The sequence below is a fragment of the Coregonus lavaretus genome, assembly GCF_964263955.1.
Source record: "Coregonus lavaretus genome assembly, chromosome: 17".
NCBI classification, from domain to species: Eukaryota; Metazoa; Chordata; class Actinopteri; order Salmoniformes; family Salmonidae; genus Coregonus; species Coregonus lavaretus.
This window is the reverse complement of record NC_140004.1, coordinates 22,305,034-22,328,335: the sequence shown is the minus strand read 5'-3', so window position 1 is coordinate 22,328,335 and position 23,302 is coordinate 22,305,034. Positions and strand designations below refer to the sequence as shown.

General features: G+C 43.1%; 1 protein-coding gene across 1 annotated transcript; it reads left to right on the top strand.

Moving 5' to 3' along the window:
• The first annotated feature begins 426 nt into the window (after positions 1–426).
• Positions 427–23,174, top strand: LOC311144819 (glutamine--fructose-6-phosphate aminotransferase [isomerizing] 1). The gene is made up of 19 exons (XM_084180964.1): positions 427–509; positions 2,848–2,955; positions 3,295–3,402; positions 3,602–3,727; positions 3,868–3,926; positions 10,893–11,027; positions 11,127–11,188; positions 11,305–11,384; positions 11,482–11,596; positions 11,790–11,953; positions 13,107–13,202; positions 13,353–13,450; positions 13,665–13,785; positions 14,115–14,272; positions 17,818–17,932; positions 20,510–20,637; positions 21,176–21,343; positions 21,859–22,020; positions 22,141–23,174. Exons 1-19 carry the CDS (start codon positions 503–505, stop codon positions 22,183–22,185), a joined length of 2,055 nt encoding a protein of 684 aa, XP_084037090.1. The 5' UTR covers positions 427–502; the 3' UTR covers positions 22,186–23,174.
• The last annotated feature ends 128 nt before the right edge of the window (positions 23,175–23,302 follow it).

Below are 23,302 nucleotides of genomic sequence, written 5' to 3'. Positions count from 1 at the left end.
GAAAAAACATTTAATCATGGAAAAGACCGTTCACAGCGGTTTAGATGGTACAGTGATTCTCAACACTATACTTCCTTGTTTTGTCAGAAATAGAAATTAAGTAGACTATTAGAATATTTGCAACCAGGAAATGGCGGAGCGAATCTGCATAATACATCTTTAAAATGAGGCAGATATAAAGTAATAAACGAATATACTGACAAAGACCTACATAGATTTGATCATAAACTCAGAATAAATATTGGTTGCTTGACACTTTACAGATTTGATTCCATCCCCTCTAGTGCATACGGATATCTGCATCCTGCTGCCACGTCAGGGCTGTCCGCGTTGGCAGGTAAGAAGCGAGAGTGACAGCCGTTGCACCAATAGGAGAAGCGTACTGAGGGGAAACTTGGATCCCATTCAATAGAATTTGATGGGGGTGGGACCCTGCATGACTGTCATCATCAGATGACGAACTGAGCCACAGTTCGCTGCAGTTGGCAATCGAGGCGCAGACATGTGTGGTGAGTGTTTTATAGAATACATTTAATAATTGTAAATTTGCAACAATTAACACAGATAATGGAAATTGTAAATAGTTGTGAGGTTAAAACAACTGGTTTTGGAGAAGTATGTCTCAATATTTGTAGTTAGCAAGTCTGGACACATCAGTTTCCATCTCAAGTCAAGAGAAAGCTAACGTTAACCACACTGATCACCTTATGGCTATCTAGTGGAAACCCTTGCCAGGCGAAACAGGTTAACCGATCAAATTATTGAATTAATACCTTGTAATTGAGCTTGTAAATTGGCTATCGGATCATAGATCATGTTTTATAGCTGTCAATGTTATCAGACAAATTGAGGGCGGCTAAGCGTTTTGGTGTTTATTAGCCGTGTACTACACACCCATTTCCAATAACGACAGCTAGCTATAATCCATTGCTAGCTACTTGATTGACAGTGTGTTATCGCTCCATAATTCCTGTCATTGATGTTACAGCTTGGTATGATGTCGTCACGTTTTAATAGGCTCTATACTAGGATTTATTAGCTACCTTCTTTTCACCAGTTTACAAACCAGCTTGGTTTTGTGTGATTAGACAGAACGCACGCACTGCGCAAGTCGTACTGTTTCATTCATTGGCTTGCTAGAATAGATAGATCAACGCTGAAACTGATGATGATGATAGTCTAAATGCCACTTCCACAGTGATGATCCCACACTGATTCGAATGAGTTACGGGGTTATTAGGGGGATTTAAAATTATAGGTAGCTATGCTATGTTTCTTTTTTAACCGGTCAGTGTCTGAATATTAGAATGGTGATGGATTAGTTCTCCACTCTTCATCTCTCACTGCTCCTGAAGCACACAATTGTGTTTTGAATAGCCAACCAGTATAAATAATTTGGATCATTCACTTTTGGGGTTAGGGGGACACTTAGCACTATTAAATCCATTAGTAAAAGAGGCAATCAGACAAGGTCCTGATAAGAAGGAACACTGTATTCTCTGTGCCACTCCTATCTGAGTAAGGACAAAAATGACCAAAATAGATATTCCTCATACTGAACTGCTGCAGATTAATTCCAAAGGAAGGAATAGTGGTAAGACTGACATGCACTGAGATTTTATGAGGGCTCCTTATTTATCCTACTCTATGCTTGGTAACCCTCGTTCTAAACAAAGCTGAGCCTTGTGTGCTCCCACCTTGCCTTGCCCATTCACCTCCCTGCTACCTTCCTCCGTCGCCCTGTGCCCAGCTGCTTTCAATGGATGCTCTGTTGCACTGCTTCAATTGCAGTGCCTCTGTACATAGTCACTCTTTATTTTATCACCGCCCCTCTATATCCTCATCTTATTGGGAATTTATACCATTGAGTGTTGTATTAACCTAAAGCATAGCTGTCTCTTGGCTTTCATAATTTAGGCTAGTTTTATTTGACTGGTTTGTTTAAACCTTCTGCCATCGTTCTTGTTGTAATGTATGTGGGTTGTTGATGGCAATGGGGCTGAGCACAGGTAAAGGGGCACAAATAGGCGTATGTAGGCAAACCTCTGTTCATCCATGCATTTTTGGAATAAATGGCACTGTTTTCAATTGGTATCATATTCCTCTCAGATGAGTTCTAAACTGCACAGAAGCATAGGCTACAGCAGCTCCTGTGGAGTACTAGTGTAGTGCCCTGCACCTGGTCCCTCTGTCAACATATTTCCCCAACACTAGAACGCCCTGTTCCGTTGACTCTCCCAGTATCCACGTCTCAAGGTGACTTCCCATGTAAAACCTGTCTGGTAGCTTAACATCCAGGGCAGGCTGTGCCCTCAGGAACAGATGTATAGTTCCACACAAAACTGTTTCCAATTAGGTTGAACAAGTCAGACAGGTTTCTGTTCTTGTTTGTCGACTAACTATCAGTGTATACATAGTTTGAGGTCACTGACAAATTGCAATTCCTGCAAGATGACTGATAGCTCCAGAGCTGTTGTCTTTTTTAAAAATTGCGTTAATATTTGACGTTTTCACATGTGGAAATTCTTGGGGTAGTTGTTGTTTTGAGGTTGCTGTGAATTTTAATGAGCCAGTTATTGAACAGCCTGCAGATTACATCAGCTAGGCTAGCTAGTCAATGGAACCTTCAGCGTTTCCTACGCAATAGGCCTATATGAACAGAAAGTATGCATATTGTTTTATTTGGTCTCTATTGACCTAATCACAGACCACCAAAAGCAAACAGTAATACCCACTATTAGGCTTTGTTCACTTAATCCCTTAAAACAGTTGTGAAATTCCTTTGCTTTATATTTTGTTTGTGTTTCCTAGTTGAAATCTGTTTCCCTGTACCTTCCTTCCCGTCAGGAATTTTTGCCTATCTGAACTACCACGTGCCACGGACTCGCCGGGAGATCCTGGAGATCCTCCTCAAAGGCCTGCTCCGTCTGGAGTACCGTGGCTACGACTCTGCTGGTGAGCTGAGGGAGATGGCTTGTGTCAACACACTGACTGCGTCTGTCTGTCTGCATGTTTATCGGCTGACTTTCCCTCTCACTGTAGGCCCGTCGGCAGGCGTCAGTTATTCTGCTGCTTATCTACAGGAGTCATGTTTTTGTTCTGTCTCCTAATGTTAAAAACAATGATTGTCCATTGTATGCGCTAGTCTTGAGCAGGACTATCCAATCTAATCACGGTTACATTTATGCTCTGTCTGCTGTCAGACTAGCATGTGTAAAATAACTTGTACAAAATCACGCAACAGAGCCATATTTGACTACTCTGTAGAAATACGATTCTCTCTCTTTTTGCCAGGTGTTGGAATTGATGGAGGGAATTGCAAAGAATGGGAGGCTAATGCCCGGTCTATTCAGCTGATCAAGCAGAGCGGAAAAGTGAAGGCTCTTGACGATGAGATCACCAGTAAGACTACATTTGATGTGTTTGAGGGCTTAAGGACTGTTGCCAGCATTTGTAAGAATGTTTACTGATTAGATAAGTGGATTTGACTGAAATGAATAGAATTCATACAATGAAAATGGCTCAAACCTACTTCATGTAGAGTGCATGTAAATTACTTTATGAAGCTTGCCTTTCAACAGTGTTTGTGTTTGTCCCACAGAGCAGCAGGACATGGACATGGATGTGGAGTTTGATGTCCACCTTGGCATCGCCCACACTCGCTGGGCTACCCATGGTGCCCCCAGCCCTGTCAACAGCCACCCACATAGGTCTGACAAGAGCAACGGTCAGTACTACAGACATTCCCTAAACTTGTAGTAAAATTAAGTATAGGCACACATTCTGCTAGATATTGGCTGACTATATAGAGTAAATAGGGATGTTTTTAGTATATAAGTGTATGTGTCTATCATCTTCTTTCTTTAGAGTTCATTGTCGTTCATAATGGAATTATCACAAACTACAAAGACCTGCGGAAATTCCTGGTGAGCAGAGCAACGTTTCAACATATTAAATTTTTTGCCTAACGCAGTCTGTTTCTTTCATTAACCAAGGCTACCAGCAAGCGTTATCAGACTTCCATGACTCCGCTATGCAATCTGGTTTCCGAGCTGGTCATGGGTGCACCTCAGCCACGCTCAAGGTCCTAAACGATATAATAACCGTGATCGATAGAAGACAGTACTGTGCAGCCATCTTCATCGACCTGGCCAAGGCTTTTGACTGTCAATCACCGCATTCTTATAGGCAGACTAAATAGCCTTTGTTTCTCAAATGACTGCGTCGCCTGGTTCACCAACTACTTCTCAGATAGAGTTCAATGTGTCAAATCGGAGGGCCTGTTGTCTGGACCTCTGGCAGTCTCTATGGGGGTGCCACAGGGTTAACTTCTCGGGCCGACTCTATTATCTGTGTATATAAATGATGTCGCTCTTGCTGCTGGTGACTGCAGATCCACCTCTACGCAGACGACACCATTTTACATACAGTGAGGGAAAAAAGTATTTGATCCCCTGCTGATTTTGTACGTTTGCCCACTGACAAAGAAATTATCAGTCTATAATTTTAATGGTAGGTTTATTTGAACAGTGAGAGACAGAATAACAACAAAAAAATCCAGAAAAACGCATGTCAAAAATGTTATAAATTGATTTGCATTTTAATGAGGGAAATAAGTATTTGACCCCTCTGCAAAACATGACTTAGTACTTGGTGGAAAAACCCTTGTTGGCAATCACAGAGGTCAGACGTTTCTTGTAGTTTGCCACCAGGTTTGCACACATCTCAGGAGGGATTTTGTCCCACTCTTTGCAGATCTTCTCCAAGTCATTAAGGTTTCGAGGCTGACGTTTGGCAACTCGAACCTTCAGCTCCCTCCACAGATTTTCTATGGGATTAAGGTCTGGAGACTGGCTAGGCCACTCCAGGACCTTAATGTGCTTCTTCTTGAGCCACTCCTTTGTTGCCTTGGCCGTGTGTTTTGGGCCATTGTCATGCTGGAATACCCATCCACGACCCATTTTCAATGCCCTGGCTGAGGGAAGGAGGTTCTCACCCAAGATTTGACGGTACATGGCCCCGTCCATCGTCCCTTTGATGCGGTGAAGTTGTCCTGTCCCCTTAGCAGAAAAACACCCCCAAAGCATAATGTTTCCACCTCCATGTTTGACGGTGGGGATGGTGTTCTTGGGGTCATAGGCAGCATTCCTCCTCCTCCAAACACGTTGAGTTGATGCCAGAGCTCAATTTTGGTCTCATCTGACCACAACACTTTCACCCAGTTCTCCTCTGAATCATTCAGATGTTCATTGGCAAACTTCAGACGGGCATGTATATGTGCTTTCTTGAGCAGGGGGACCTTGCGGGCGCTGCAGGATTCCAGTCCTTCACGGTGTAGTGTGTTTTTTTATTTTTTATTTTTTTTTATTTTTTATTTTCCTTCGGGGGGATGGATCAGCTTAATATTGCAGATAGATTGTATCTTCTATCAATGTAATTGTCTGCATCACTTCCAATCCCCCATGTTTATTTTTATTTTTTATATATATATTCCCCTTTATTACTTTTCAACCCCACCATCCTTTCCCTACTTGGAGTAAATTAGTGAACAACAACGCCCAGGCCTCTACTTCCGGTCTATACTTACTATCTACACCTTATGGACAGAGTTAATTTTACAATAATTCTATATCTATATATATATATATATATATATATATATATATATTTATTTATTTATTTTTTTGCTCCTGAACTTCTTCTACTCTCAACCTCTCCGATCATTTTCATGATGTCCATCCGGTTTGCTTCTAAATGCCATATCTTTCTAACTGTGCTCTTTCCCAAAAGCTCCCAACATACAACCTATATACTTATTATGGACACAGTATGCTTACATTATTAGCTATCTTTGTTATTATTTGTTGTTATTTGTTATTAGTCCCATCCTTCAACTCTATTCAATACCTCCCATCTATCTCTTAACACCATCCATATAGGATTTCTATTTGCCATATATATTTCAACCGTACTGTGATGTTTTACAAAAGTTCTGAACCTTTCTATTCTCATTGCTTCTACAGATTGTGAATTAAAAATAAACATTTTTGCTAAAAGTATTATTATATTATTGATTGATTGACTATGACTTTTCAGATCATCCAGTAATGCTATCTGCAAGGTTAGTTCCAGGTAAATATTGCAATCCTTTAGCCATTCCTGGACCTGTGTCCAAAAACAAGCTACAAATGGACAGAACCAAAACAAATGATCTAATGATTCTATCTCTTCACAGCAAAATCTGCAGAGCTGGGAAGATTGTATCCCCCATATAAATAACATTCTATTGGTAGCAAGAATTTTATATAATAATTTAAATTGAAAGATTCTAATTTTTGAATCCGGTGTCGTTTTGCGTGTCAGTTCATAAACACTATGCCATGGGATCGGTACGTCAAAGATCTCTTCCCAACTATTTTGCAATCTATATGGGACGGCTGTCAATCCTTTGGTCCTTAAGTGAAACTGATATACTTTTTTATTTATCACAGTTTTCCTTAACCAATTATGTTCTTTAATGCAAGGCCGACAGACAAGTTCCTTACTTTCTCCCCCTTCAACTTTCCTCTTCCACTTTTGCGGTAAGGCTGCAATTATTTGGTTGTAATTTTGGGTAGAGCAGACATTTCCATATGTTTTTGTTAGCTGCATGTGCGACATAACTCCACCAGTCCTACCGATGATATCATTTACGAAGATTATACCTTTTTTAAACATTCTGTCAAAAAATAAAGGTTTTTTGTCAATTAGTATATTTGAATTTAACCACAATATTTGTTGCATTATTTGTTCTGTCGTTTCTGGAGGATTAAATTGAAATTGCAACCAACTTTCTATGGCTTGTTTTAGAAATAGTGACATTTGGGAGATTATTTCCTTTTCAAATAACTGAAAGTGAGAGGTTGTAATCTGAATAAAGGGAAAAAGGCCTTTCTTGAACAGTGGGTGAGACAATCTTACTAATTTGCTTGAGAACCAGTTCGGATTTAAGTATAACTTTTGGATGACTGAAGATTTTAGTGATAGGTCTAATGCTTTAATATTTAATAATTTCTGTCCTCCGAATTCATATTCATTATATAAATATGCTCTTTTAATTTTGTCTGGCTTGCCGTTCCAAATAAAATTGAATATTTTTTTCTCATATAATTTAAAAAACTGTTTGCTAGGCGTAGGCAAGACCATAAGCAAATAGGTAAACTGGGATAATACTAAAGAGTTAATCAGGGTGATTTTTCCACAAATTGACAGGTATTTTCCTTTCCATGGTAGTAAGATCTTATCTATTTTTGCTAACTTTCTATTAAAATTTATTGAAGTGAGATCATTTATTTCCTTTGGGATATGTATTCCGAGTATATCCACATCACCATCAGACCATTTTATTGGTAAACTACATGGTAATGTAAAAATTGTATTTTTTAGTGATCCAATACGTAATATAGTACATTTGTCATAATTTGGTTTTAATCCAGAGAGGTTAGAAAATGTATCTAGATCCTCTATGAGGCTGTGGAGGGATTCTAGTTGTGGATCTAAAAGAAAACATGAATCATCTGCGTACAATGACACCTTTGTTTTTAAGCCCTGTATTTCTAATCCTCTGATATTATTCTTGGATCTGATTTTAATAGCTAACATCTCGATGGCCACAATAAATAGATATGCCGATAGTGGACAACCTTGTTTCACTCCTCTTGACAGTTTGAAACTTTCTGAGAAATAGCCATTATTTACTATTTTACACCTAGGGTTACTATACATGATTTTGACCCATTTTATAAGAGATTCTCCAAAATTGAAATGCTCCAGGCATTTATATATAAATTCCAGTCGAACTTTATCAAATGCTTTTTCGAAGTCTGCTATGAATAGCAGGCCTGGTTTCCCATATTTTCCATAGTGTTCTATTGTTTCCAATACTTGCCATATATTATCTCCAATGTATCTTCCATGTAAAAAACCTGTCTGATTAGAATGAATAATATCCGACAATACCTTTTTATTTCTATGCGCTATACATTTTGCTAGGATTTTTGCATCACAACACTGAAGTGTAAGGGGCCTCCAATTTTGTAAATGGACTGGATCTTTATATTTTCCACTTGTATCCTGTTTCAGTAATAATGAGATCAGACCTTCTTCTTGAGTGTCAGATAATCTACCATTTACATAGGAGTGGTTAAAACATGCTAATAACGGTCCTCTTAGTATATCAAAAAATGTTTGGTATACCTCGATTGGTATGCCATCCAACCCTGGAGTTTTCCCGGACTTAAAGTCTTTAATTGCATCCAGAAGTTCCTCCTCTGTAATTTCACCTTCACATGAGTCTTTCTGTGTGGCTGTTAATTTGACATTATCAATAGAAAAAAAATCTCTACAATTAGCTTCAGTTAGAGGAGATGGAGGCGACTGAAAAGAAAACATATGCTTAAAATACTTTGTTTCTTCCTTCAAAATATCATTAGGTGAATTATGGGTGACTCCGTCAATTGTAACCAGTTTCATTAAGTTCTTTTTGGTAGCATTCCTATGTTGAAGATTAAAAAAGAATTTTGTGCATTTTTCCCCATATTCCATCCAGTTTGCTTTATTTTTATAATATATTACACTTGATCTTTCTTGAATAAGTTTTTCCATTTCTTTTTGTTTTTCCTCTAATTTATTCTGAGCCTCTATGTTACAGTTTTTATTGCCATCTATCTGTTCTGTTAGACTTTCTATTTCCTTTCTTAGTATAAACTCTTTTGACCTAAATTGCTTTTGTTTTCGAGATGAGTACTGAATTGCATGGCCTCTAAAGGCACATTTAAAGGTGTCCCATACAATAAGGGGATTCGCTGTACCTATGTTATGTTGGAAAAAGTCGGTTATAAATTCCTTTGTTCTAATTATAAATAAATTATCATCTAATAGGCTTTGATTAAATTTCCAATATCCTCGCCCACGTGGAAATTCAGTCAGAGTAATGTATATGCCTATTATATGATGGTCCGACCGCATTCTGTCCCCTATCAACACTTTTTTTACTTTTGGTGCCAACGAGAATGAGATAAGAAAGAAGTCAAGACGACTTGTAGTGTGTTACGAATTGTTTTCTTGGTGACTATGGTCCCAGCTGCCTTGTAGTTCTGGGCTGATTCCTCACCATTCTCATGATCATTGCAACTCCACGGGGTGAGATCTTGCATGGAGCCCCAGGCCGAGGGAGATTGACCGTTCTTTTGTGTTTCTTCCATTTGCGAATAATCGCACCAACTGTTGTCACCTTCTCACCAAGCTGCTTGCCGATGGTCTTGTAGCCCATTCCAGCCTTGTGTAGGTCTACAATCTTGTCCCTGACATCCTTGGAGAGCTCTTTGGCCTTGGCCATGGTGGAGAGTTTGGAATCTGATTGATTGCTTCTGTGGACAGGTGTCTTTTATACAGGTAACAAGCTGAGATTAGGAGCACTCCCTTTAAGAGTGTGCTCCTAATCTCAGCTCGTTACCTGTATAAAAGACACCTGGGAGCCAGAAATCTTTTTGATTGAGAGGGGTTCAAATACTTATTTCCCTAATTAAAATGCAAATCAATTTATAACATTTTTGACACATTTTTCTGGATTTTGTTGTTGTTATTCTGTCTCTCACTGTTCAAATAAACATACCATTAAATTATAGACTGATCATTTCTTTGTCAGTGGGCAAACGTACAAAATCAGCAGGGGATCAAATAATTTTTTTCCCTCACTGTACATCTGGCCCTTCATTGGACACTGTTAACAAACCTCCAAACGAGCTTCAATGCCATACAACACTCCTTCCGTGGCCTCCAACTGCTTTTAAACGCTAGTAAAACTAAATGCATGCTCTTCAATCGAACGCTGCTTGCACCCTCCCGCCCGACTAGAATCACTACTCTCGGCGGGTCTGACTTAGAATATGTGGACAACTACAAATACCTAGGTGTCTGGTTAGACCGTATACTCTCCTTCCAGACTCACATTAAGCATCTCCAATCCAAAGTTAAATCTAGAATCGGCTTCCTATTTCGCAACAAAGCCTCCTTCACTCATGATGCTAAACATGCCCTCGTTAAACTGACTATCCTACCGATCCTTGACTTCGGCGATGTCATTTACAAAATAGCTTCCAACACTCTACTCAGCAAATTGGATGTAGTCTATCACAGTGCCATCAGTTTTGTCACCAAAGCCCCATATACTACCCACCATTGTGACCTGTACGCTCTCGTTGGCTGGCCCTCACTACATATTCGTCGCCAAACCCACTGGCTCCAGGTCATCTATAAATCACTTCTAGGCAAATCCCCGCCTTATCTTAGCTCATTGGTCACTATAGCAACACCCACCCTTAGTATGCGTTCCAGCAGGTATATCTCACTGGTCATCCCCAAAGCCAACACCTCCTTTGGCTGCCATTCCTTCCAGTTCTCTGCCTCATGACTGGAACGAACTGCAAAAATCTCTGAAGCTGGAGACACTTATCTCCCTCACTATCTTTAAGCATCAGTGTTCAGAGCAGCTTACCGATCACTGCACCTGTACACAGCCCATCTGTAATTAGCCCACCCAACTACCTCATCCCCATATTGTTATTTACATTGTTATTTATTTTGCTCATTTGCACCCCATATTTTGCACTATGGCCTATTTATTGCCTTACCTCCATAACTTACTACATTTGCACACACTGTATATAGATTTTCTATTGTGTTATTGACCGTATGTTTTGTTTATTCCATATGTAACTCTGTTGTTGTTTTTATCGCACTGCTTTGCTTTATCTTGCCCAGGTCACAGTTGTAAATGAGAACTTGTTCTCAACTGGCTTACCTGGTTGAATAAAGGTGAAATTAAAAAAAAAAAACATTCTACCATTCCACAGGAGAGCAAGGGTTATGAGTTTGAGTCTGAGACAGACACAGAGACCATTGCCAAGCTGGTGAAGTACATGTATGACAACCGTGAGAGTGAAGACCTCAGCTTTGCTACTCTGGTGGAGAGAGTGACCCAGCAGCTGGTAAGAGCCTGTTCATCTACAGAGCTTCTCCTAAAACTGTCCAGAGATGAGGTCTTGTGACCCGTCTCATGATTAACACTGTTCTATCTTATCTCTTAGGAGGGAGCTTTTGCCCTGGTCTTCAAGAGTGTCCATTACCCTGGGGAGGCTGTAGGCACCCGGTACACTGCTTCTACACTTCTGGATACTCCTTGAATTGTAAAGGAATACTATCCATTTATGATGTATCTTTCATTTTCTCTAATTATTGTAATTGTTTGTGTTTACATGTGAATAGGAGGGGAGGTCCTCTGCTTATTGGGGTGAAAAGTGACCACAAGCTGTCCACAGATCACATTCCTATCCTGTACCGATCATGTACGTTATTAAATTAACTGCTCTCAATGTCAGAGTGAAAGAAGATGAGCAGCCCTGAGCTGTTGTGTGTCTAACATACTGTATTGTATGTTCCCAGCTGGTAAGGACAAGAAGGGCTGCCCCACCCTGCCCAGGATGGAGCAGGACACCTGCCACACACTCTTTGCTGAGGACAAGAAGTCTGTGGAGTACTACTTTGCCTCTGATGCCAGGTCAGACTCCTCATTATTTTACTCAATAGTAGTGATATCCCACTCATACAATGTTAGGTTTATTTTTGGATACTCTCAGAATCAGTCTAGACAGTTGTTTGGTGAAGGTCTCCTAGGAAAGTGGGAATTAACAACGTCATGATATTTGCATAACAACGAATTAGGATTGACTGTTGCACTGTTCTCATGGCAGCGCGGTGATTGAGCACACCAACCGGGTGATCTTCCTGGAGGATGATGACGTGGCAGCGGTGACGGACGGACGGCTCACCATCCACCGCATCAAGCGTACAGCCGGAGACCACCCTGCCCGCGCCATCCAGACCCTTCAGATGGAGCTGCAGCAGATCATGAAGGGTGAGGGGAAGGTGGAGGGTAGAGGCTGGGGGCATAGCACTGTCATGGGTCTACCCTCTGTAAAGATGATGGTGATGGTGTTACTAGGAATTAATGAGAGCCCTAGAATGCCTGTAATTGATTATTATCATTGTCAATACAGTCACAAATAGTACAGTATAAAAGGGTCATATTTACTTGTTAATGCAACACATAGCACACACACACTTTCCCCTGCCTCGACCAAGTCTCAAAGGCTGTGTGTGTACAGGTATACCACCATATTCTAGTGTTTCAGTACCCTGCCCTGTACTTTTAGTCCAGGAGCCTTTTATTACTGTGCCAGCTGTAAATAACAGCAGGTTTCAGATCTGTTATACTACTGAGGTTGCTCTGAGGCCTACACACACACACACACAGCCAGGTGTTTATGGGGCTTCCTGGCTGACTCTGGTCCCCAGGGAAGAGGCCTGCATCAAAGGTAAGGGCTCAGACACCCTAGCTCCTTTGCAGAGATCACACCAAGCACTTCTATATTGAGCTCGCTGCTCGGAAACATCAGCTTCCTGTGTAGCAGACTGTGACTAAAGCTTTCATGTCAGATCTGAATTCTCAGCGTTCTGCTGTAAAGAGATGATTTCCCCCCTGAATAGTCAGAATTATCCCACTTCCCCTTGTCTCCAGCAGAGGATGCTGATATACTGCCAGTCAGTTTCAGGAGACATTCCTTTGCGGTTCTGTCATTTAAGCCCCTGCCTCTCTCTCCTCCTTAGCCTCCATTCCAGGAGCTCTGCTGAAATAACCTAATTCGCATGACCTAAATTACGGTCAGAGCAAAAGCAGGCTTCAAAACATTCTCGTATTTCATTGTCACAAAGGGCCGTTCGAGGAAATCACCATCTCCCTGTTGCCTCTTGTTTATTTAATTTAGTGAAGACAACTGATGATGGATTTCTGTATTAAAGACACAAGATCATTATGTCATCATTTATCTCCTGTGTTATTTATCTCCCAACAGCTATAAAAGGCTGAATTAGAGCAGCAAAACAACATGTTTTCCAGACTGGCTTACTTTTAGTATTCATTATGTGGCAACCGTAACCTTTATAAAATTCCTAACACTTTTTTGTGATGTTGAAGACTCTGATCCAATGTTTTTTGGAACGCTTTTCAGGTAACTACAGCTCCTTTATGCAGAAGGAGATCTTTGAACAGCCAGAGTCTGTGGTCAACACCATGAGAGGAAGGGTCAACTTTGATGACAACACGGGTGAGATGACAGTTCCAGTGTAACACACAATGTCTGTCATTATACCCATCAAGGTTGTATCCTCATGATCAATTTCTCTCTGAATACATACCAAGGAAAGTGATATTTGATAACTGTATTTTGATTGGCTGTTTCTGTTTGTATCTGTAGTAATCCTGGGTGGACTGAAGGATCACATTAAAGAGATCCAAAGGTGTCGACGGCTCATCCTCATCGCCTGTGGCACCAGCTACCATGCTGGGGTGGCGGTGAGTACCAGATTCCCTTTTATAAGGCAGGAATATTAGGTCACCAGCATAACATGGAGTCAACTAGAGCCTAAGGCTTCAAGATAGGAAAAACAACTATACAAACAAAGACATAAGTAAGTTATTGCTCTGGGTTGTACATAGAAACATATTTTTCAGTGTGGATGTCTTGTGTGATCCAGTGCTGATGAACAGTGCTAATCTTTCCCACCAGACTCGCCAGGTACTGGAAGAGCTGACTGAGCTGCCTGTTATGGTGGAGCTGGCCAGCGACTTCCTGGATAGAAACACACCAGTGTTCCGAGACGACGTCTGCTTCTTCATCAGCCAATCAGGTGGGAGGATCGGCGTAATCTTGAAGTGTCTCTCTCTCTCTAGGGACCTGAACATTTTCACTGTGTCTGTCTTTGTCTTTACACAATACGGCTTGTCTCGTACAAGCAATGTCTCGTTCAAGTAAATGCTTGGCCCTATGCCAATGCACCCAAAGCAATTCCTTTACTGCTGACTTCGTGTTTATACTGAATATATAGGCTTGATGATGTCCTGTATTCCTGTCTATGGAATCTGATATCGTATGCAGGATCTACACATAGTCCATGTAGTGGTAACCGCTTACAGTATCTAGCCTGAGTGCTGATTGCATTGCTACCATTGTGTGCAGGTGAGACAGCAGACAGCCTGATGGCCCTGCACTACTGTAAGGAGAGAGGAGCCCTGACGGTTGGTGTTACCAACACAGTGGGCAGCTCCATCTCCAGAGAGACCGACTGTGGGGTGCACATCAACGCTGGGCCAGAGATAGGAGTGGCCAGCACCAAGGTGAGGGGACAGAGTCATTTCTCCAGGCTGATGCCTTTCCTATTGTTCACATACTGTCCTGTTGAAACAGGAAACCTTCCCTTCACCATCCTCAGCTCTGGTCAACCTTTTTTCACTTCTATGGTGGGAAAAAACGCAGGCAGGTTGAAATGTCTGGGGAAACTCTCCATTCAGGGTATACCATCAGTCTTCTCTCAGGGCAGGGAAATTCCTCCTATCCAGCTCCGGAGTGTTTCAGTTGGTCAGACTGCATTAGGGTTGTTGGAGATGAATGGAATGGTCTCCTCAATTATAGTAGAATTATGCAGTCCAGAGGAAGTTTCGCATGGCTTGGTCTATTTAATAGCCTCCATAACTGGCCCGTAAATACACTATAAATACAAAAGTATGTGGACACCCCTTCAAATTAGTGGATTCGGCTATTTCACCCACACCTGTTCCTGACCGGTGTATAGAATCCAGCACACAGCCATGCGATCTCCATAGACAAACATTGGCAGTAGAATAGCCTAACTGAAGAGCTCAGTGACTTTCAATGTGGCACTGTCATAGGATGCCACCTTTCCAACAAGTCAGTTCGTCAAATTTCGGCCCTGTTGGAGCTGCCCCAGTCAACTGTAAGTGCTGTTATTGTGAAGTGGAAACATACAGGAGCAACAACAGCTCAGCCATGAAGTGGTAGGCCACACAAGCTCACAGAACGGGACCACCGAGTGCTGAAGCGTATAGCGCGTAAAAATAGTCTGTCTTCGGTTGCAACAGTCACTACTGAGTTCCAAACTGCCTCTGGAAGAAATGTCAGCACAAGAACTGTTCGTCGGGAGCTTCATGAAATGGGTTTCCATTGCTGAGCAGCTGCACACAAGTCTAAGATCAGCATGAACAATGCCAAGCGTCGGCTGGAGTGGAGTAAAGTTCGCCACAGTTGTACTCTGGAGCAGTGGAAACGCGTTCTCTGGAGTGATGGCAGTCCGGCGGACAAATCTTGGTTTGGCGGATGCCAAGAGAATGCTACCTGCCCCAATGCATAGTGCCAACTGTAAAGTTTGGTTGAGGAGGAATAATGGTCTGGGGCTGTTTTTCATGGTTCGGGCTAAGCCCCTTAGTTCCAGTGAAGGGAAATCTTAACGCTACAGCATACAATTACATTCTAGACTATTCTGTGCTTCCAACTTTGTGGCAACAGTTTGGGGAAGGCCCTTTCCTCTTTTAGCATGACAATGCCCCCGCACACAAAGTGAGGTCCATACAGAAATGGTTTGTCGAGATCGGTGTGGAAGAACTTGACTGGCCTGCACAGAGCCCTGACCTCAACCCCATCGAACACATTTGGAATTCATTGGAACGCCGACTGCGAGCCAGGCCTAATCGAGCAACATCAGTGCCCGACTTCACTAATGCTCTTGTGGCTGAATGGAAGCAAGTCCCCGCAGCAATCTTCCAACATCTAGTGGAAAGCCTTCCCTGAAGAGTGGAGGCTGTTATAGCAGCAAAGGCGGGACCAACTCCATATTAATGACCATGATTTTGGAATGAGATGTTCGACGAGCAGGTTTCCACATACCTTTGGTCATGTAGTGTATTTATTTTTGCAATAACATGAGGTTCATGCCAATCTACTGCACTGTTGGTTTTCTGTATAGTTAATGCAAACCCTGAAGTACTTGGACACTAATGTCAATGCATAGCACATGTAGTTAACCCCTCTTTCTCTTGAAATGAGAGAACTTCCTCTGAGATAAGTGTCTGGATCATTTTGGAAGAGGTTATTTGAAACTGCTATATCCCACTGCTCTACACAGAACACATAGTGCCTGATATTCTCATCTTTACACTGTGAAATGTAGGAATCCATGGTTCCCCTCCCCCTCTACTCTGAGCAGTGATCCTACAGTTGGCCAGAGTGGGGTTGGAGATGACTGGAGTGAGTTCCACTCAGCAGTGGAGTCCCAGTCCCAGCTGCAGAGAGCGAGAGAGAGGCAGGTCCCTCCCTGCTCTGGCGCTCAGGCTTGGCTCAGGGACCCTCCAGTAGGTCCAAGTCTCCAGCACAGAGCAGAAAGCCTGCAGAGCACGTCTCAAAGACGCCATCCTTTACTGCTTGGCTGGCCCAGGCCCACACACCCAACCCAGAACAGCACAGCTTATCACTTATCAGAGGAGATTATGTATTTCACCCACTGCTCAATACACGCTCCCACTGACTCCGTTCGTGGTAGCTTTTCATAATAACAATATTATTCAGATTAACTTTCTGGGGGACATTCAACTGCATGCCTCTGGTGACGTCTTGTTTTTATGATTCGTCCCAGAATCGAGGCTGTCCGCAGAACTAGGCCTGCTAAACAAGGTCCGGGAGAATGAAGGGGATGGCTTTGCTCAGATCGACACCTCTTCTTGTATATATTTCACCATTCACTTCACCCCCTTATCCAAACAATAGCGATTGTGGGAGTGAATGTAAGCAAATGAGAGCCACCTGTGGTCTTTGTCCAAATAGAAAACTTGGAGCATGCTTGTACACTTAAATATTTGATGTAACTGCTTGTCATGCTGTATTGCCTGACATGAGGAGAAATACTGCCCACGTTTGAGGCCTCTGGGACATGGTTGCGTCAGTGTGTGTGACAGGCTAGCATGTGGCATGAGCTGCTCTCCTCTGTCGACATTCTGGATAGAGGGATGGGGGCTTTAACATAGAAGAGGACCGTGGCTTTAATATGCGGATTAAATGCACTGCCACAATCTGAGTGGATGGCTAGGACTGTGTGACGGTTTTAGATGCTGCCACTGCTGCGTCCAGGGGTCCTGTCAAATGACTTGGCTCCTCTTGAAGAACGTTGATTTAAATCTCCCAAACGGGCTCGGAGAGCCTTCTAACATGCCTCCAGAGTGGGGAGGGTGGATGATGACGGCAGGCTTGGGCTGAGACGTGTGGGTGTTGTGACACTTTTCAGAAACATAAACGTGAAGCACATCATGGTTTTACTCTCTTAAGTTCTAGTTAGTGCCAGCTGTTTCTGTGCTGTTTGTTTTGCTAGTGTCTTATTGTCAGGGGATGTGTTCATCGGTAGCGTTGCCAGATTGTGTGCTCATAATGCTAGCTAGCTCTCCACTGCCCTGTCCTGCAGTAGAGGGCCTATCTGTGTAGGCCTATCTGTGTCCAGCCCAGCTCTCCATCCACCTCTCATCAGGTCCACATTATTAATGTGGAGCTGGAGACCAGCACAGGCAACCAGAGCAGGCGGACAAGACGCTACAGCTCCAATAACGGTACTGCAAAGCAAACAACGGGGGGGATCTGGCAACCCAGGTGCGTTGCTTAGCTCAGGGTTCTGTCATCTCTGGCCCAGGATAGAGAGAGAAGACTGTAAGGATGCCTTTTGTTTAGATCCAGCAGCCCTAGAGGTGTGATGCTCACCTCTCACCTGCTGAGAGAGAACAGCAGCTGGGCGACAACCGTACCTCAATCTTTCTGTACTGTCTGATTCCTCCCAGAGCATTAAGCATGCATTATGTCTGACTGTGTCTGTTCTGTTGTTTTGCAGGCCTACACCAGTCAGTTTGTGGCTCTGATCATGTTTGCGCTGTTGATGTGTGATGACAGGATCTCCATGCAACCACGGCGACGTGAGATCATCCAGGGCCTGAGAGTTCTGCCAGGTAGGCCAGACCACATGCACATCTACCAAGACATTGCATTGTACTGTTCATAACCATAAACGCTAATGTCGGTGTGATGCTCACAGGGATGTGTAGATTATTCGACACACTTGTACTGACCTACAGTAATATAGACAGCAGCAGGTAATGGTCGGAGTCGGAGGTAATGGTCGGAGTCGGAGGTGATGGTCAGAGGTAATGCTCAGTCGGAGGTGATGGTCAGAGGTAATGGTCAGAGGTGATGGTCAGAGTAGGAGGTAATGGTCAGAGTCTGAGATAATTGTCGGAGGTAATGGACAGAGGTAATGGTCAAAGTCGGAGGTAATGGTCGGAGGTAATGGTATGGGTCGGAGGTAATGGTATGGGTCGGAGGTAATGGTATGGGTCCGAGGTAATGGTATGGGTCCGAGGTAATGGTCGGGGTCGGAGGTAATGGTCAGAGTCAGAGGTACAGTGGCTTGCGAAAGTATTCACCCCCCTTGGCATTTTTCCTATTTTGTTGCCTTACAACCTGGAATTAAAATGTTTTTTTATTGTGAAACAAACAACAAATAAGACAGAAAAACAGAACTTGAGCATGCATAACTATTCACCCCCCCCCCCCCCCCCCAAAGTCAATACTTTGTAGAGACAACTTTTGCAGCAATTACAGCTGCAAGTCTCCTGGGGTATGTCTCTATAAGCTTGGCACATCTAGCCACTGGGATGTTTTCCCATTCTTCAAGGCAAAACTGCTCCAGCGCCTTCAAGTTGGATGGGTTCCGCTGGTGTACAGCAATCTTTAAGTCATACCACAATTGGATTGAGGTCTGGGCTTTGACTAGGCCATTCCAAGACATTTAAATGTTTCCCCTTAAACCACTCGAGTGTAGCTTTAGCAGTATGCTTAGGGTCATTGTCCTGCTGGAAGGTGAACCTCCGTCCCAGTCTCAAATCTCAGGAAGACTAAAACAGGTTTCCCTCAAGAATTTCCCTATATTTAGCGCGATCCATCATTCCTTCAATTCTGACCAGTTTCCCAGTCCCTGCCGATGGAAAAACATCCCCACAGCATGATGCTGCCACCATCATGCTTCACTGTGGGGATGGTGTTCTCGTGGTGATGAGAGGTGTTGGGTTTGCGCCAGACAGCGTTTTCCTTGATGGCCAAAAAGCTACATTTGTCTCATCTGACCAGAGTACCTTCTTCCATATGTTTGGGGAGTCTCCCACATGCCTTTTGGCGAAGACCAAACATGTTTGCTTATTTTTTTATTTAAGCAATGGCTTTTTTCTGGCCACTCTTCCGTAAAGCCCAGCTCTGTGGGGTGTACGGCTTACAGTGGTCATATGGACAGATACTCCAATCTCTGCTGTGGAGCTTTGCAGCTCCTTCAGGGTTATCTTTGGTATCTTTGTTGCCTCTTTGATTAATGCCCTCCTTGCCAGGTCTGTGAGTTTTGGTGGGCGGCACTCTCTTGGCAGGTTTGTTGTGGTGCCATATTCTTTCCATTTTTTAATAATGAATTTATTGGTGCTCCGTGGAATGTTCAAAGTTTCTGATATTTTTTTATAACCCTACCCTGATTTATAACTTTGTCCCTGACCTGTTTGTAGAGCTCCTTGGTCTTCATGGTGCCGCTTGCTTGGTGGTGCCCCTTGCTTAGTGGTGTTGCAGACTCTGGGGCCTTTCAGAACAGGTTTATATATACTGAGATCATGTGACAGATCATGTGAATGGTCGGAGGTAATGGACAGAGGTAATGGTCGGAGTCGGCGGTAATGGTCGGCGTCTGGGTTAATGGTCAGAGGTAATGGTCGGGAGTCGGAGATAACAGTCTGATGTAATGGTCGGAGGTAATGGTCGGAGGTAATGGTCAGAGTCTGAGAATTGTCGGAGGTAATGGTCAAGGTCGGAGGTGATGGTCAGAGGTGGAGGTGATGGTCAGAGTCAGGGCAGCCAGAGAGAGCTGGGAAAGCACACGCATGTTAGTAGGCCTCCTGGGTCTGTCTCGGTTATCTGGCAGCCACGTCGCTCCAACTTCACTGTTTTTGTTTGAGCAATATACTTTGATATCAGAGAGCTAATGCAAGGGCTGTGCTGTGGAGGCGTCCTCAGCGAGAGGGAGAGTACAGGGGAGAGGGAGGAGGTTTCAGCAGCTGGGTCAGTCCTGGCTGTTTGCCCTGGCACACTCCTCTGGACCCAAAGCCTATGATGGGATCGGGTTTCCCTTATTGTAAACGAATTTGGTTAGGAATGCCACACTCCGCTCTGTCCCTCTCCCTGAACCCAAGCCCCCATTGACCCCAGCCTCCAGGACCTGTTAACAGTGGCCTGCTGGACTGTGCCATAGGATGGGTGTTAGTTTACTGTACTGTCTTTCATCCAGGGGGTTGGTGTGATGAAATGTATTTTCTGACGTGTTGTTTCAAGACATTCAGCAGATCATTACGTTTTTGTTTCTCCCAGATGTATTGGAATATCATTAGCTAATATTATTATCTACCTCCTTTTTGTCTGTTTGTACCTATCTGTGCGTGTGTAAACCTGCTCCTGTCCTCTCTCTCTCTGTCTCTCGCTGTGTGTGTGTGTGTCAGACCTGATCAAGGAGGTGCTGAGTCTGGATGATGAGATCCAGAGACTGGCCACAGAGCTGTACCAGCAGAAGAGTGTTCTCATCATGGGCCGAGGCTACCACTATGCCACCTGCTTGGAGGGAGCACTGGTCAGCACGCCCACCTCTATCTCCCCTTTGTAAAGCTATCATAATGTGTCTTCAGACATGAATTCTACTCAAAACTCCATTCTCAACTCCTAAATGAGATTATCATCACTTTCCAATAGCCCACAATAAGTCTGCAGAGCTGTGGAGAAAATGTTCTGCCTCAACCTCACGCAAGCCCTAATGGAGCCTAGCCTGCAGGAATGTCTGCTGAAGTGTTTTGGATCACAGCAAATAATTAGACTGATCTAGAAACGGCTCTCTTGTATAATTGCAACCATACTCCACACTATTTATGGATTCTTCAAGTTCTATGTATTGCCAATCCTCCAGTATCTCAAACAGAGGCACACAAATGTGAAGGGAAAATGTTGGGTCAGTGTGCTGTACTCCTCAGTCTGACCTAGTGTTCCCAGGCCAGTCTACTGTTCCCTATAGAATTTAAGATAAGATCCTCGGGTTGTGTGTCCCTGGTGTGTATGTGAGTCGCAGTGAGTGGTTGCCGATCTGACTGAGGTGTTTGTGCCTCTCTCCTCTCCAGAAAATCAAGGAGATCACGTACATGCACTCAGAGGGCATCCTGGCCGGGGAGCTGAAGCACGGCCCTCTGGCCCTTGTCGACAAACTCATGCCCGTCATCATGATCATCATGAGAGACCACACCTACACCAAGTGTCAGAACGCACTGCAGCAGGTGGTGGCCCGCGCGGTAAGAACTGCCAACACACACGCAATATCTTGATACACACTATTTAGCTTTCCTCCCCCCAACTGTTGAAAGGTTAGAACCACAGTAAACCATTGCCAATTATGTTATCTGGTTGTTAAAATGGTAGATTGTACTACCTGTTGTAGTGACCACCTACCTTCCAGTATAAAATAAATACAATGACTCAAAGACATGGATATTAAGTGCTTTATGCACACATACTTTACACATTAGATATGTTTTTACAGTAATATCAAATGGACCTCACAATTCCATTCACCACAATAAGGTGCAAGGGAGGTTGGAGGAGTTATTTCACAATGATATCACCACTCACTAATCTACCACAGATGTGGACCTGGGCTTTGGATTTGCGACAGAAAAGAAAGTGAAAGCAGGTATTCTTCAGGGAAGGACCAAACTATTACATTCACATTTCCAAACTGAACTCCAGGTTGAAGGAAATGACACGCGGCGTTGTCCTGGAAACATAATGCCATTTGTTTGGTTTACAGGGCCGACCCATCGTGATCTGTGACAAGGATGACTACGAGACCGCCAAGAGCTCGAGCCGCACCATCAAAGTGCCGCACTGTGTGGACTGTCTGCAGGGCGTCCTGAGTGTCATCCCCCTGCAGCTGCTCTCCTTCCACCTGGCCGTGCTCAGGGGCTTTGATGTGAGTACTGCACTGTCACAGAGTTGGGTTCTTACTGTAGGCCTTCACAATGGGTAGTCTATTTCTTAGGGTTGTAACTTGGCAAATGTTGAAATGTCTATCTATTCTCTCCCAATACAGGTGGATTTCCCAAGGAACCTGGCCAAGTCTGTGACGGTAGAGTGAAACATGCCATTTGAAGCCCAAAAACCCAATTTCATCTCACATACATATACACACACTGTGCAGGAACAGCTGTCACACATGGATACCAAGAGGAACCGAGAGAGCACACTTTCCTGTTTTATATGTTGTAATTTTTTTATGCAATTGTTACTCTTGTACTCTAAGCATTCTGTCGCTTCTCTCAAAACACACATTTGAAGGCATTGTTATGAATTGTATTGTTTTTTGTCAAGTGTGGCAAGGGAAGGGTTGGCAGTAATGTTGGCATTTAGGTGCTCCCATGGGTTACTGGACTGTATGCAGTTAATGATCCAACTAAAGGAAAGACTGAGCTCTTTTGGATGATGCCCAACACTGCTCATAACTGGAATGTGCATGTCTTTTCAATGTTGAATACTTGCTGCTGGTTTTACAGTTAATTCAGCTGTTTGTTGGCTGAAGAGTCAAGAGAGTCTGTATGAAAATCTTACTGAAGTTACTGGTTATTTTGGTGTTTCATTGGTGCAGTGATTTGCGGTCTATTGGGATCAGTTTTCTTTGGCAGCTAGAACATCTATAACCATCATTTGAAATGTTTGTCTGTTACTCTTGTGTATGTTGAGTGAAGTCTTAAATCATTCCGAGTCGTCATAGTCCTGACTCTAAATCTGAAGTGCTTCCAAGAAGAAAGTGTCCGTTAAGTCATGCTTTAGTCTACTGACCAGTTCCAGAGACTATTGAGATCTCCTCATTGTTTTCCTCGTATTGCCATAATGACAAATTATATTGATTTGTAACTTGTAAATGTTTTGAATGTTTTATAGTACAATATGAAAAGTGCAACAGTCTTGCTTGTGTACACTATTATGTAACTTTTTTGTTTTTAGTCATTGGCTAGGTTAGAAAAGCAACTTTGCTGTGACTTAACAAACTCTTGCCTAAACCATGTTGAGCATCTGAATGATTGACTGTCCTGGCATAATAATCATGCTTTAAAATTGTAACAGTTACTGTGTCTGAGTGACATGATTTGAATCATTTACCCAATAACTTCCCATAAGATGGCACCGTACAATGTTAGAAATCTACAATGAAGACTAGTGAAACAATGAAATGATCACTCTAAGCCTGTATGTTA

What these genes read in the sequence shown, in the direction of transcription:
- LOC311144819 (XM_084180964.1), top strand. An exon ending in GCTGCAGCAGATCATGAAGG is followed by an intron (nt 11,954 to 13,106) that starts GTGAGGGGAAGG and finishes AACGCTTTTCAG; the next exon opens with GTAACTACAGCTCCTTTATG. An exon ending in CCGTGCTCAGGGGCTTTGAT is followed by an intron (nt 22,021 to 22,140) that starts GTGAGTACTGCA and finishes CTCCCAATACAG; the next exon opens with GTGGATTTCCCAAGGAACCT.